The following is a 14,859-nucleotide window of genomic DNA, read 5'->3' as shown; positions in this document are numbered from 1 at the left end:
CTTGTTGAGCTGGTCTTAAGACCAATGAGAGAGCTGCTGGTTACTGCTAAGGTCTGTGTGCCACTGCTGTACCCTTGGTGTTCTCTTGCCACGCTGGTTGGTATTGTGGTTCATAGGCAGCGCCGTTGGGTAGGACTGTTCCTCCTTTGGGAGCTTCATGGTGCCGTCTGGTCCTCAAAGGAGGAAGCTTTACAAGTTCCAGCTCAGGGGCTTCGCTTCCGTGTCTGAACAACAGTGATTTACCTTCCACCTCTAGAGGGCAACCAAGGGCAGCAGCAACAGTCTGTAATGTTTGGAGACTCTCTTAGAGAACCCTGCCTAACAACTCAACAGAGGGCTTCTCATGCCTGATGCTGGGGGGTTGGTTGATAGTCTTCAGCTCTTGAAGGAAGCATTATCAGCCCAGGTGGGAAATTTTCATTTAAACTATGTATTTATATACAGACTTAAGTGTGTGGTAGATACTTAACAATATAATTCCTCGTGACTTTCTCAGACATTTTAGCTGTTATTTTACCCTCTCTCTCCTGTATTTGTCTCCCTTTCCCTCTCTAATTAGACACCTCCTTCCACTTTGCCCAGTCAGACCACGTGTGCCCTCGTATCCCCTCTTTATTGTCTGATCACCAACAATGGCCCCTTTTTCTTTTTTACTTTTCTGGTTTCTGCATTTATTATTCTGAAGATGTTGAGCTAAAAGTCTCAGGTGACAGAGAACATTTGATATTTGTCTTTATGGGTCTGGGTTACCTAGCTCACTACGATCTTTTCTAGTTCCATTAATATCTTTGCGAAACTCATGATTTGATTTCATCTTTCTTTACAGCTGAATACATAAACACTGTATGTGTACTACATTGTGGGTCCCCAGACCAGATAAGGGATGGTAGAACATTGCTCACACCTCAGACATCTCTCAGAGAACAGAGCAGGAATGGGATCTCTCTCTACCCGGCTGAGGCGTGGACCTACTCACCTCCGTAGAGACAAAAGCCACATCTCCATAAAGCCAGATAGGCCACTGTTTCCCTCCAGAGAGCTGGCTTCTCAGAATCATGTGACCGGCAGTCTGCTAATGTAGCTGATGCTCTCGGAGGGCCCCTGCCTCTGCCGCAGCTTCTCCTCCCTTGCCCTCCCTCTTTCTTTCCCCCTCCCCTGACTGGAGCTATATAAGCCAGCCCCACTAATTCAACAAACAAGCTGTTCTCTAAAACAGTCTCACAGGTCATTCACACTCACCCCCACCTGAAACCCCACTCCCCAGCTCCTCCTTATCCCGAGCCTGTGGATGATCAGGGGCAGGGGACCCCACACCACATTGTCATTATCCATTTATCTTTGAAGGGTATTTAGGTTGTTATTAATAGAACAGCAATGAACATGGCCAAACCAATGTCTGTGGAGTCGGATAGCAAGTGCTTTGGGTGTGTGCCAAGGAGTGTTAGAGCTGGGTCAGATGGTAGGATTATTTTTAGCTTTGTGAGGATGCTCCACACCGGTTCCCACCAACAGAGAAGGAGGGATTCCTTTTCTCCCGCATCCTTTCCTGTATTTGTGGTTAGTTGTTTTGCTGACCTTTGCCATTCCCACTGGGATAAGATTGAAGATCTCAAAGTTGTTTTGATCTAAATTTTCATAATTGCTAAAGAGATGCTGAATACTGTTTTAGATATTTTTATCCACTTTTATTTTATTGTATTTTTGTATTTTGAAAACTTTCTGTTCAAGTCCCAGGTCCATTTTTTAATGGGTCCGTCCGTCCCTTCCTTCCTTCCTTCCTTCCTTCCTTCCTTCCTTCCTTCCTTCCTTCCTTCCTTCCTTCCTTCCTTCCTCCCTCCCTCCCTCCCTCCCTCCCTTTCTTTTTCAGTTCTTTGTATATTATGTATATTAATCCTCTGTCAGATGTATAGTTGACAAAGATTCCCCACACTCATGTGGGCTTCTGCTTCACCAGGGTGATTGTTTCCTTAGCTGTGCAGATTTTTAGTTTTATGGCAAAGTTGTTGACTTTAATTCTTGGGCAAATGAGTGCTACTCACAAAGTCCTTTCCTACACCTATGTCATGTAAGGTACTGCCTGCGTTTTCTTCTAGAAGTTTTGGTGTTCCCGTTTCTTAGGTCTTTGATCTATTTGCAGTTAGCTTTCACACAAGGAGGTAGATTTGGCTCTAATTTCATCCTTCTGTGTGTGGGCATCCATCTCCCCAGCGGTATTTGTGGACGATGCTTTCTTTTCTTCAGCACATGTTTTTGGCTTCTTTGCTAAATGTTAAATGGCTGAAGTCACCTGTACTCATGTTTGGGCCTTCAATTTTGTTTTTTATTATTTTTATTATATTATTTTTATTACTTTGGATCTGTAATATAGCTTAAGACATGGAATGGTGGGGTAGGAGAGATGGCTCGGTAGTTAAGAGCACTGGCTGCTCTTCCACGGGTCCTGAGTTCAATTTCCAGCAACGACATGGTGGCTCACAACCATCTGCAATGGAATCTAGTGCCCTCTTCTGGCATACAGATAGAGCACTCATACATAAAATAAAATTTTTAAAAATCTTTTAAAAAAAATCTGGAGTAGTAGTCTGTACCCCCAGCACTGTTCTTTTTGCTCAGGACTGTTTTAGCTAATCCATGGAATCACAAATTCATATGTAATTCCACATGGATTTTAAGATAGTTGGGTTTTTTTTGTTGTTTATCTTTCTGTGAAGAATGAGATGCGGATTTTGATTGGGATTGAATTGAATTTGTATATAGCTTTTGGTAAAAGGATCATTTAAAAATATTAATTCTATTAACCTAAGAGCATGGGGTATCTGTCCACTTTGTAGTTTCTTTGTCTATCTCTTTCTTTAGAGGTTTAAAATTGACACTGTAGGACTCTTCACTTCCTTGTGTAGGTTTATTACTAGATATTTTCCTTTCTTTAAAGCTACTGTGAATGGCAGTGTGCCCATGAGTGCCTTCTCTCTATGTTTGTTGTTGATGTATAGGAAAATTATTGATCTGTGAAAGTTGATTTTGTATCCTGCCACATTGTTGAATTTATCATTTGTAGACATTTTCTGGTAGGAATTTTGGGATCTCTAATTTGGCATGTCATCTGCAAATATGGACAGTTGACTTCTTTCCCTATTTGTATGCCTTTAATTTCTTTCTCTTGACTTATTGCTCCAGCTAGTACTTCAGACATAATATTGAAAAGAAATGAGGATAGTAGATGGCCTTGACTTGTTCCTGACTTCAGGAGGGTTGCTTTGTTTTTCTCCATTTTCAATGATGTTGGCTGTGGGTTTCTCATAGATAGCTTTTATCATGTTAAAGAAGGTTCCCTCCAGTCTTCTATTCTCTGAGACTTTTATCATTAAGTCACTTTGGATTCTGTCAAAGGCTTTCTCTTCATCTATTGATGTGACCATGTGATTTTTATCTTTATATCCATGTGGTTTATCACGTTTATTAACTTGTGTGTATTGATTCATCCCTGAATCTCAGGGGTAAAGCCAACTTTTTCATGGTGGATAATGCTTTTGGTATGTATCTGTATTTTGTTTGAAAGTATTTTATTGAGCACCTTTGAGTTTATATTTATTAGGAATACAGACTGGCCTGAACTTTTATTTCCTTGTGCCTTTACCTGATTAGGATATTAGAGTGACACTGACTTTAAAGAAGGCGTTTGGGAGTGCTCCTTCTGCTTCTGTTTTTGAATAGTTTAAAAAGGATTGCCTAGAATACCCAAGCTACAATCCACAAAACATATGAAACTCAAGAAGAAGGAAGACCAAAGTGTAGAGACTTTGATCCTTCTTAGAAGAGGGAACAAAATACCCATGGAAGGAGTTACAGAGACAAAGTGTGGAGCAGAAACTGAAGGAATGACCATCCAGAGACTGCTCCCCTTAAGGATCCATTCCATATACAACCACCAAACCCAGACACTATTGTGGATGCCAACAAGAGCTTGCTGACAGGAGCCTGATATAGCTGTCTCCTGAGAGGCTCCTGCTCACAACCATGCATTGGACTGAGTACAGGGTCCCCAAAGGAGGAACTAGAGAAAGTACCCAAGAAGCTGAAGGGGTTTGCAGCCTCATAGGAGGAACAACAATATGAACTCCCAGAGCTCCCAGGGACTAAACCAGCAACCAAAGAGTACACATGGAAGGACCCATGACTCCAGCTGCATATGTAGCAGAGGATGGCCTAGTCGGTCATCAATGGGAGGAGAGGCCCTTGGTTCTGTGAAGGCTTCATGCCCTAGTATAGGGGAAATGCCAGGACCAGGAAGCAGGAGTGGGCAGGTTGGTGAGCAGGAGGAGGGGGGAGAGATAGGAGGTTTTCAGAGGGGAAACCAGGAAAGGGAATAACATTTAACATGTAAATAAAGAAAATATTTAATAAAAAAGAAAAGAAAAAGGTCTTCTTTAAATGTCTTCTAGAATTATGTTGTGAATCATCTAGCTTTGAACTTTTTCTTTGCTGGAAGGTTCTTTAATTATTGTTTCAATCTCCTCACTGTTATGTCTGTGGTGGTTTAAATGGGAATGGCCCCCATAGGCTCAGGTGTTTGATTTCATGCTTTTCATTTGGTAGAAATGTTTGGGAAGTGGGCTTGTTGAAGGAGGTGCATCAGTTCGGGTAGGCTTGAGGTTTCAAAAGTTCACACCATTCCCATTTAGTTCTCTCTGTCTCTGTCTCTCTGTCTCTTTCTCATTTTATGTATGATGTCATTTAATTCTGATGTGTCTTCGTCTATTTTTTGTCCAGATGACCTGTCTACTGGAGAAAGTGGGGTGTTGAAATCACTTACTATTGATGACTGGTTTTAATCTGCGTCTTTAAATCCAGTAGTGCATTTTTAAAAATGTCTTCTTAGTTAACTACTCCCTTGATGAGAATGAAGTGTTTCTCTTTATCACTTCTGATTAATTTCAACTTGAAGTCTCTTTTGTCAGATATTAGGATAACAATGCCTGCTTGCTTCCTGGCTCCATTTGATTAGAGCATGTTTGTTTATTCTTTAAGGCAGTTTTTACCTTGAAAGCTGTGTTCTTTGTAGACCAACTGACAGATTTTGTTTCTTGATCCACACAGTCAACCTATGTCTTTTGATCAGAGAATTGAGGCCATTGGTATTTAAAGTTGTTATTGAAACATGTATGCTAGTTGTGATCACTGTGTTGTTGGTAATCATGGATTTGTATTTCTTTCCACGGTCTATTAGCTGTGCTCATTCATCTTTTCAGCCCAAAATATTGCTTCCTATATTTCCTTTGTATTTGTTCTTTTAGGTGTAATTTATTTATTTATTTTATGTATATGAGTACACTGTAGGTGTCTTCAAACACCAGAAGCGGGCATCAGATCCCATTACAAATGGTTTTCAACTACCATGTGGTTGCTGAGAATTGAACTCAGGACTTCTGGAAGAGCAGTCATTGCTCTTAACTGCTGAGCCCTTTAGGTATAATTTTTAAAGACTTTTTATAATACGAATTTTTTTCTTTCTCCTTGTACTATGGCAGATAGTTTTGCTGGGTATATTAGTCTAGGTTTCCCATCACAGTCTTTTAGGACTTTGAAAGCATTGCTCCAGACTCTTCTGGCTTTCAAAGTTTCCAATGAGAAATCAGCTGTTACTCTAATGGGTTTTCCTTTATATGTGACTTGTGTTTCTTCTCTTGATGATCTCAATACACTTTCTGTTATGTATATTTAATGTTTTGACTATGAGATGCTATGGGATTTTCTTTTCTGGTCTTGTTTATTTGGTATCCCGTGTGCTTCTTGTCTGTGTGTGGGTGTGTTCTTTCCTTAGTTTGGAGATGTTTTCTCCTATGATTTTATTGAAGATCTGGTCTATGGCACTGACTTGGGATTCCTGTCCCTTATCTATGACTAGTATTCAAAGGTTTAGTCTTTTCATGGTGTCCCATATTTTCTTTCCTATGTTTTAAAGTGGTTTTTTTTTTGTTGCTTATCTGGTTTAAATCTTCTGCTTTATCTTTGAGTCCTGATAGTCTGTCTTCATTCTACTTACAAGGCTTTCCTTGGAGTGTTCCAGTTGGGTTACTAACTTTTTCAATTTCATCTTCATTTCAGCTTGAGTCCTCTTTAACATTTCTCTTTCTTTTTTTTTTTTTTTTTTAGATTTATTTATTATATGTAAGTACACTGTAGCTGTCTTCAGACACTCCAGAAGAGGGCACCAGATCTCATTACGGATGGTTGTGAGCCACCATGTGGTTGCTGGGATTTGAACTCTGGACCTTCGGAAGAGCAGTCGGGTGCTCTTACCCACTGAGCCATCTCACCAGCCCAACATTTCTCTTTCTTTATTGAACTCTATTCTCAAGTCCTGGATCATCTTCATCATCTTCATCAGCCTTATCTTGTGTTTCCTTAGGCTTAAGTTCTTTCTCCTTAATATGATTAAGCTCTTCATTTGTGTATTCTTTATATATATATATTTGTGTATTATATATATATATATATATATATATATATATACCTTGATTATTTGATGAAGTTTATGATTGGTCTTTTAAATTCTGTGTCCTGGGGTTCATCCAGGTAATTCTTGTTGGTGAACATTTCTACAGGACTGGTAGGCTTGTAGGAGAAAATACTGGATTGCTCATTCATGCTCCACCCCCACCCCCACCAATGAGATTGAGCACATGGACTTTTTTGTTACTTCTCCATTTGAGCTGGACAGAGTAGGTTGGAGCAGAAGAGAATTCTGAATCAGTTTATTGACACAGTCTGAAAGTCTCAACTGTCTGAAATCAGCTTGGAGGAGTCAATAATTTGGAGTGCTGAATGTAGTCCTACTTCATGGGACTCTGACTCTGTCCTGTGATGGAGACAGAACCTGGGCCTATAGATTCTGTGCCAAGGTTCTGAGCAGGTATCAAAGGAGACATAGTTATTGATGACTGTTCATTTATGTCCAGACATTTCCAAATGAAAACGTCCAAAGAGTCTGGTACAAGAATATTACATTTGACAAGGATTTTAGCTTTCTCTTTGCACAGCGTAGGGTACACTTTTCCCCACTTGACCTCTTAATTTCATCTATAGCTCCCCACAAGGTATCAACCCCAAGGTTACAGAAGCCATGGGCAAACTAGAAGCATCTAGGAGCATTAATAGATCAGGAGAGGATCAAACCAAGCAGACAGACAGACAGAGTCTCTGCCTTTCAGCATTTACTTTTTTCTTTCTATCCAGTTGACTTGAAAATACAAACCCTCACCAGTACACCCACCACATTTGATGATGAACTAATTTAGACCCTCCCCGGGGACCGTCCCTCAGGACACAGGAATTCAACCTCAGTTTAGAAAATCCCTGACATCTGACGCAGGGGGATTTGCGGGGTTAGTGGAAATTGCTTTCTCCCGCTGGCCAGATTACTGACTGCAGCTTCATTTTCTCGGGGTAAACATCCTTCTATTAACAAACACAGCAATGATGCCTTGAGAGAGGGCGGACGGCAGCTCCTCACCGCCTCCTTCTCACGGCTTCTCGGGAGAACTGTTTGATTTGGGAATCTATGTTGGCTGCCCAGAATATGAAATTTGGCATATTCCTTTTGTGGTGGGGATGGGTTCTGGCTGCTGAGAGCACAGCACACTGGCCAGGAAGAGAAGTTCATGAGCCATCTAGGAAAGGCAGGTGAGTGACTTGGAGGCAAAGGCCTTGGGGTAAGGATGAAAAAAAAGCAGGTTCTTCATGGTTGTGTCTTAGCAGCAGCATTGCCAGATCTGTGTAGAAACACCTTCTCCCCTCCCCCTCCTCCTCCTCCCCTTTCAGGAAGCTAGAATGCTGTTTTCCTTTGTAATAGCACTACACTTGATAGTATTAGCATATTTTCTTAAGTTTGTTATTAATTATCTAAAAAATTATCTAAAAAATCATTCTGAAAGAGAGGTTATTATATTTTCTGAAAACCAAGGACGATCCTCAAGGGATCTGATGGAAGTTTTAATCTGTGGGAACGAGTTACAAAGTAATTAATTTCAGTGGAACTCTTTTCGGTTTTGTTTTAAAAGCAGTCTTCTTTGGGATGCACAGCTATCAGCGTCAGTAGGTTGTCCCCTACCTGTGACCTGGGAGGGGTTGGGGTGGTTGGTACTCACTGCCCCAGCCGGCTGTAGCTGCCTCACCTGATGGAGTTTAGGCAGCCAGGGCCTGGCCTTTGGCCGGCATCAGTCAGTAAACCAGGCACTGAGGACAGCCAGGCCCCCCACTCCTTCACTGATGTGGAGATAGATGAAGTAAAGGCCATCAGTATTTCCAGTTGAACCTAAAATTTCCTTCTATTTGGCTGTAAGTCTGCAGAGTAAGAACGATCTGCTAATGCGAGGGAAGCAGGTCTCTCAACAGTCTGGATCCAGTGGGCCCCTGTCTTGTTCCTCTGTGCTCCCTCCTGAGGTCGGAGTCCTCCCCCAAGCAGATTCACAGCGCAGATGTGCTCACGACTCTAGTTTCTACGATGTCATTAGACTAGATTCTCAGACATCCGGCGGTCGCAGCGAACCTAGGGCACTAAGGAGGAGGACCCCTGTGCCCAGAGAGAGAGTCAGGAATTGCTTGGGCAAATGGAATTTGTGCAGTGATGAACCCACAAAATGCAGGGATTCTTTGACCCAAATGTGCTCATGGGAATTAAAACCAACTAACACGCTAATTGACCCCCAAACCCTCAGGCTTTTCCCAAGACACAATTAGAATGGCAGCCTGTTTAGAGAAGTCATAAAGACTGCATAGACTCTTCTAGAAAGTTAATTTTAATTGAGTTTTAAAATTACTTTAAAAATGTACAGTATTGTAAACTGATTATTAAAGGGTATAGAGCATTATATGGGCAAAAATGTGGACTAATTAAATCAGTCTAGTTAACATATGTGTCACCTCAGATACTCAGGGTTTCTCTTTTATGTTTTATTTATTTACTTTATGTATATGGGTAATTTTGTCTGTGTGACTGTGCACCCTGTGTGTGGTCCATGCCACAGGGGTGAGAAGAAGGAGTTGGATTCTCTGATATTGGAGTTAATAAAGGTAGTTGTGAGTTGCGATGTAGATGCTGGAATTAAGTCTAGATCCTCTGAAAGAGCATCCAGTGCTCCTAACCACTGAGCCATCTCTCCAGCCCCCTTAGGATTTTATTTTGGTGAGAAGACTCAAAATGAGTGTTGATGACTTTGAAACCTACAGCACATTATAGCTGCAGTCACCTTGCTATGGTATTTTAACACGAAGGTGTCTGCCCTTCACCCAGCATCTCCAAACCCAGCCTCGAGCAATGTCCTTCTGCTGTCTGCTCCTGTGTGTTGGGATCTGTCTGTAAGAGGAATGTGCAGTAAGTGTAAGAAATTGTGCCTAAGAGTGCAGGGTCACACACCTGTAATGTCAGCACTTGAAAGCTCTCAAATACATGTAGGCATTTAAAAGCAGGGAATTAGATTCGGGTCAGATTTTGGGCCTGTGAAGGAGCCTGAGAATATTTGGCTTAGGTATTTGTCCTGTGTCTAGCTTGCTAACTTAGAATAACACCTGCAGGTTTGTCCCTGTTGTCACAAACAGCAGTCTCCTTTTGTAAAGGGCTGACTACTGTCCTGTTAAAGACACACCACGTCCTCTTCACTTGTCCTCACGGGCACTTTGGTCGGTACCATACCTTGGCTGAACAGTGCCCTGCTGAACGTGGAAATGCAGACATCTGGTCAGAGCATTGAATTCAAAACCTTTACTTGTAATCCCTGAAGAATGGAGGCATGACAGTTCTATTTGTTCTTTGAGGAGCCTCATAGTTTTGTGAAATAGCTGTATCAACTCGCACCCTCACCAACAACGCACACAGGTCACTCTTCACACCTTGCTCACACTTGCTTGCTTCTCCAGTTCCCACTGGCCTCTTGGATGGCTCCCCTAGAAAGAGAAAATGACAGGCAGGGGTGTGTCTTCGTTCTGTTTTAAATCCAGTTGTTCTCTTTCTTACTGAACTGAAGTTCTTGTGAGATTTTGGTGGCGCCCTTCTCAGATGTAGGCCTGGTCAATAGTTTCTCTAAGCCTGCAGGTCACGTCTTTGTCCCTAATTGCTCCCTTCACTGTGGAGAATCTGGGAGTTCCATGCAATCCCACTGGGTTTGCTTCTGTTGCACGAACATTTGAGATCACATCCAAAACACTATCACTGAGCTCAAGGGCCCGAATTCTCCTTGTTGTCTACCAGTAGTTTCATAGTTTTGGGTCTTTTTTTTTTTTTTTTTTTTTTTTTTTTGAGACAGGGTTTCTCTGTGTAGCCCTGGCTGTCCTGGAACTCACTCTGTAGACCAGGCTGGCCTCGAAATCTACCGAATTCTACTCAGAAATCTACCTGCCTCTGCCTCCCAAGTGCTGGGATTAAAGGCGTGCGCCACCATGCCCGTCTATAGTTTCGGGTCTTTAACACATTCTGCGATTCTCCTTGTATTCAGTGTGAGACAAGAATTCAGTTTATTTTTCTGCATGTGGAATCCAGTTGTCACAACACTCTTTAAAGAACAGACTGTCATTTTCCTATTGTGTGTTCTCTGTGCCTTTGTCAAAACCGGCTGACTGTAAAGGCCGAGGTTCAGGACAGGAGATGCCGCTACATGGCAGAGCAGAGCTCATAAGTATTTGATTTCCTGTTGCCACTGTAAAAGGGATTGCTTTACTGGCTTCTCTTTTGAACAGTTCCTCGCTGGTGTGTAGAAACATGTGTTTATGTGGTGTCCTCTAGCTTTACTGCTTTATTTATTTATTTATTTATTTATTTATTTATTTATTTATTATTTCTAGTCGTTTTGAGTAGACTCTGGATCATACCATCAAGCAACAGCTGCTCTAGCTAAGTGCTAACACGTAGTCCTTAGCTGGACAGAAACTGTCAGTGTTCATCTCAGCCTTATTTCTACAGAGTGAAATACACTTTTTAAAAGTTACTTTTCAAACTTTTTCATTTTTATATTGGAAGACACACACGGCACTTTTCTTATCCTGTGAATATATTTTTGTAATTTTATTGTATCTAATATAATTTTGCCTAATATTTACCTATTTTAAACCCACAGAATGATCATTTGATTAGCTGCATAATAATGTATAATATGCATAATACACCGCTATTCAAGCATTTCCTTTATTAACATTTAGTTTCTTCCTATTTATTATTACAAATATATTTTAAAAGATTTATTGCATCTTAATTTTTGCGTACAAATGTTTTACCTGTGTGTGTGTGTGTGTGTATGTATATGTATGTATGTGTACTATGTATATACTCTCCATAGAGATCAGGGGATGTATGGAAGGTTATGAGTTACCATATGGAAGATAGGAGTCATTGGAAACAGAGCCTGGATTCCCTGCAAGAGCATCAAGTGTTCCTAACCACTGAGCCATTTCTCTAGCCCCTACAATTACAAATATTATACATGGTTGTCTAGCTAGGATAGACTCTTGAAAGTATCCTGGATCAACCAGGTGTGGTGGCGCACACCTTTAATTGAAGCACTCAGGAGGCAGAGGCAGGAGGATCTCTGCGAGCTTGAGGCCTGCCTGGTCTATAGAGTGAGTTCTAGGACAGTCAGAGCTACATAGTGAGACCGTGTCTCAAAATAAGATCAACAACAAAATAATAAAATAAAGACAGTGTCCTGGATCAATTAGCATGCAGACACTCAGAACTCAGCTTCTGGGTTTGGAGATGTTTGTGTGAGGAAAGTCTCTTGCTGCTAAGTCTGAGGGGCTGAGTTCCGTCCCTGGGTCCTGCACAGTGAAAGGAGAGAGACAACTAATTCCTGCAAGTTGTCCTCTGGCCACCGCATGTGCACAATTGTGTGTAGACCCACCACACACACACACACACACACACACACACACACACACACACACACACACACAAATAAATATAATAAAAACTAAAATTCAAGGTAGGTTTGATTACATTTCTTTACAAAACAGAAAGTGGGCCAATTTATATCCCATCATCCAAGTTGTTTTTATGTAGCCTAAACTTCTAAAAGACATGTTACCCAGATTTGAAAAATCTCTCTGAAGGCATGTCCAAATGCTCTCCCTTGCATGTATCCCAGAGGACACGGAGCAATGGACTGATGCACACAGTCATTCATTTCATCGTGGAAGGCTGGAAGCATGCGTGTACTACAGGCCCTGGGGATGCTAGCCCAGCCTCTGCAGTGTGAGCTCATCCTACCAGAAGCCAGAGCCTGCTAGCTCTATAACTTCTGGCCATACTAAAATCCACACTTCCTGTGAAGCAAAGAAAACCCAGCTGGCTTCAGCAGCATCCCATCCCAGAGAGACTAAATTGGCTTGCACATCGGGAGATGTGGTAGATAGGAGGAAGGGTCCCAGAAGGGAGACAGAAAATAACCAGAGGCCACACTTGGAACAGGTGAGAGATTGTGCGTGGTCTGGGCCAATAGCGGGATGAACAGGGATAGAGAGATGGAGCCCAGAGCAGTTTAGAATTGCCAGGATTTGTGTGGCATTAGGGTAAGAAAGCAGTTTCGGGTAAACACCCAGCAGGCATTTGGGTTGCTTGTCTGGGAAAGAGGCCACGTCAGGGGCAGGAGAGCAGGAGAGTGTGTAAAGAAAGGGCACAGTCCTGCTTCACTTAGAGGCTGTGGGGAGTCACCTGCACATTTTCAGGAAGGGTTAGCCAGCTCAGGGAGAGCTGGGCTTGTGGACGCAGATTCGAAGGAAGTCGTCAAGGGACTTGACGTCTGAGAGAGAAAACAGCGTGAGATAAGAGTGGGAACAAAGGCAGAAGAAGAGGAACATTGAAGAACTCAGAGGAAGAGGATACGGTACTGTATGTAGGCCTGTAACCCCAGCAACTTGGGAGGCTGAAGCAGAAGGATCACAAGTTCACGGGTAGGCTACATAGCAAATTCAAAGTCAGCGCAAACACCTTAGTGAAAGAGGGAGGAGTTTGGGACCAGCAGTGGTGGCACATGCCTGTAATCCCAGCACTTGGGAGGTGAATCATTTTAGCTACATAATGAGTTTGAGGTCAGCCTGGGCTTCTGAGGGGAAAGAGGGAGGCTGGGTATATATTTCAGTGATAAAATGCTTTCGTAGCATGCCTAAGGCCCTGGGTTCGATGTTCAGTGCCAGCCTTCAGCTCCCCACGCTTACACAAGAGGAAGAAGACTGCGGAGGAGGAAGTGGAACTGAGGACTAGACAGGTGAGTATAGAGAGAGTAGAGAGGTGTCAGGGACACTAAGAAGCATTTGGTGGCGTTCACGTTTGTTATAGCAGTTAGTAAGTGGGCATTCACCAGCCTCTGGAGGTCTCAGACTGGGGAGCCATCCTAGAGAGGTGCCCAGGCTTTCCTGAGGATGGAAGGGTCAATGGGTCAGCTTACACCAAGTCAGGTTGAAGACTGAGAGTTAATACAGGATAGAGGAGCCCCTACCTTTAACAGCCCTCACAAGAGACAGACATCAGTGGTTTAGCAGAGGAGTCCGGAGTTCACTGCTTCAATCCCTGGGGCAGAGGTGGCGCTGCAACTCTGTGGAGAACTCAGCAAGTTCACCTCTGACAGCACTGTTCTGCAGACTCCCCCTTGACAAGCATACGCTTATGTTTCTAATGTTTAAAGCATTTAATCAGCGGTGGGAACTCATTTAGTGAGGCTCTCACTTTTCAAAGTCACATAAAGACAGAGTGAATATGATGTGACTGCTGGGCCTGGAGAGATGGTTCAGTGGCTAGGAACCCCTGCTCTGGTAGAGGAGCCAAGTTTAGCTCCTAGAACCTATGTGGTAGCTTCAATTATAGGAACCGATTGTAACCTCAGTTCCAGGGCGAACGCTCTCACCTGACCTCTGTGGGCATCAGGCACACATGTGGTGCACATACATACATGCAGACAATCATTCATATACATAAAGTGTGTGTGTGTGTGTGTGTGTGTGTCTAAGATGAAACAAAAGGAGCAGAAAGGATTTCCCAAGGGAATTGAGGAAAGTACAATCTGAAAATTCTGCCAAGGAGAATCGGTGTGGGAGGGGGCATGAAAGCTTTAAATGTAAAAAGCATTTTCCAGAAGGAAGGAGCAGGGAATTTCTATTCAGCCATGTACCAGCAAAACATAAATGGTCTAGATAGAGGCTCTACCTGAGGCACAGACCAGAGAAACCCATTCTCAGCATGGGCTTCCTGTGGAAGGATAATTAAGCAGGCCAGGTCTTGGTGTTAGGGCCCCATCAGATTCTTGGGAACTGGTATTAGGGATAGTGGCAGAGAGATGGCTTGATCTAATAACTCCAAGAAAGGACTGAGTAATAAGTGAGTGCAGTGGGCTGCCTCTTAGTCCAGCCTCAGCCCAACCTCCCTTCCATGCGCAGACTTCCTGTCAGAGGGGTCATGTGTAAGAACAGTGGTGAACCTTCATGGAAACAGACATGTATGTATAAGCTAAGTATGTGTGGTTGTGCATCTGTCTTCCCCTCTACTCATTCACCCATCCATGGGAAAGAGAGAAATTATTTTAAAAACTCAGGCGTTGAAGACATGGCCAAGGTTCAGTTCCCAGTTTCCATATGATGGGTCACAATCACCCATAACTCTTTTTTCCAGATATTTGGCTCTCTCTTCTAAATTCTACAGGCACCAGGCACAAACTTTGTGACTATACATACAGACAGGCAAAACACTTGAACACATAAAATGAAATAGATAAATATAAATTAATGTTAAAAAAAAAAGACTTTCAGAAATTTGTGGTGGAGGGGGATGGTAGCACACACCTAAAATTCCAGCAAATGGGGGAAGCTGAGGTAGGAAGATTG

The 14,859-nt window shown here is 42.6% G+C and overlaps 1 protein-coding gene across 3 annotated transcripts in view; it reads left to right on the top strand.

Moving 5' to 3' along the window:
- The first annotated feature begins 269 nt into the window (after positions 1-269).
- The window catches only part of LOC110293076 (gamma-aminobutyric acid type A receptor subunit rho1), a 40,023-nt gene continuing 25,433 nt past the window's right edge, over positions 270-14,859 (top strand). Inside the window, exon 1 of one of the 3 annotated variants that reach the window (XM_029476405.2) lies at positions 270-406. Coding sequence is in view for 1 of the 3 variants with exons in the window: in XM_021160844.2 (XP_021016503.1) it covers positions 7,562-7,683 (122 nt within the window). In the remaining 2 variants the exon portion in view is untranslated. Of the gene's footprint in view, positions 407-7,524; positions 7,684-14,859 lie in introns of those variants that run through there. The other 2 variants (XM_029476406.2, XM_021160844.2) reach the window with 2 other exon arrangements.

The sequence above is a fragment of the Mus caroli genome, unplaced genomic scaffold (genome assembly GCF_978045245.1).
Source record: "Mus caroli unplaced genomic scaffold, Mus_caroli_1 scaffold_6, whole genome shotgun sequence".
In the NCBI taxonomy this organism is placed as follows: Eukaryota; Metazoa; Chordata; class Mammalia; order Rodentia; family Muridae; genus Mus; species Mus caroli.
The sequence above is the reverse complement of the archived record's forward strand: the minus strand, read 5'-3'. Positions and strand labels throughout refer to the sequence as shown.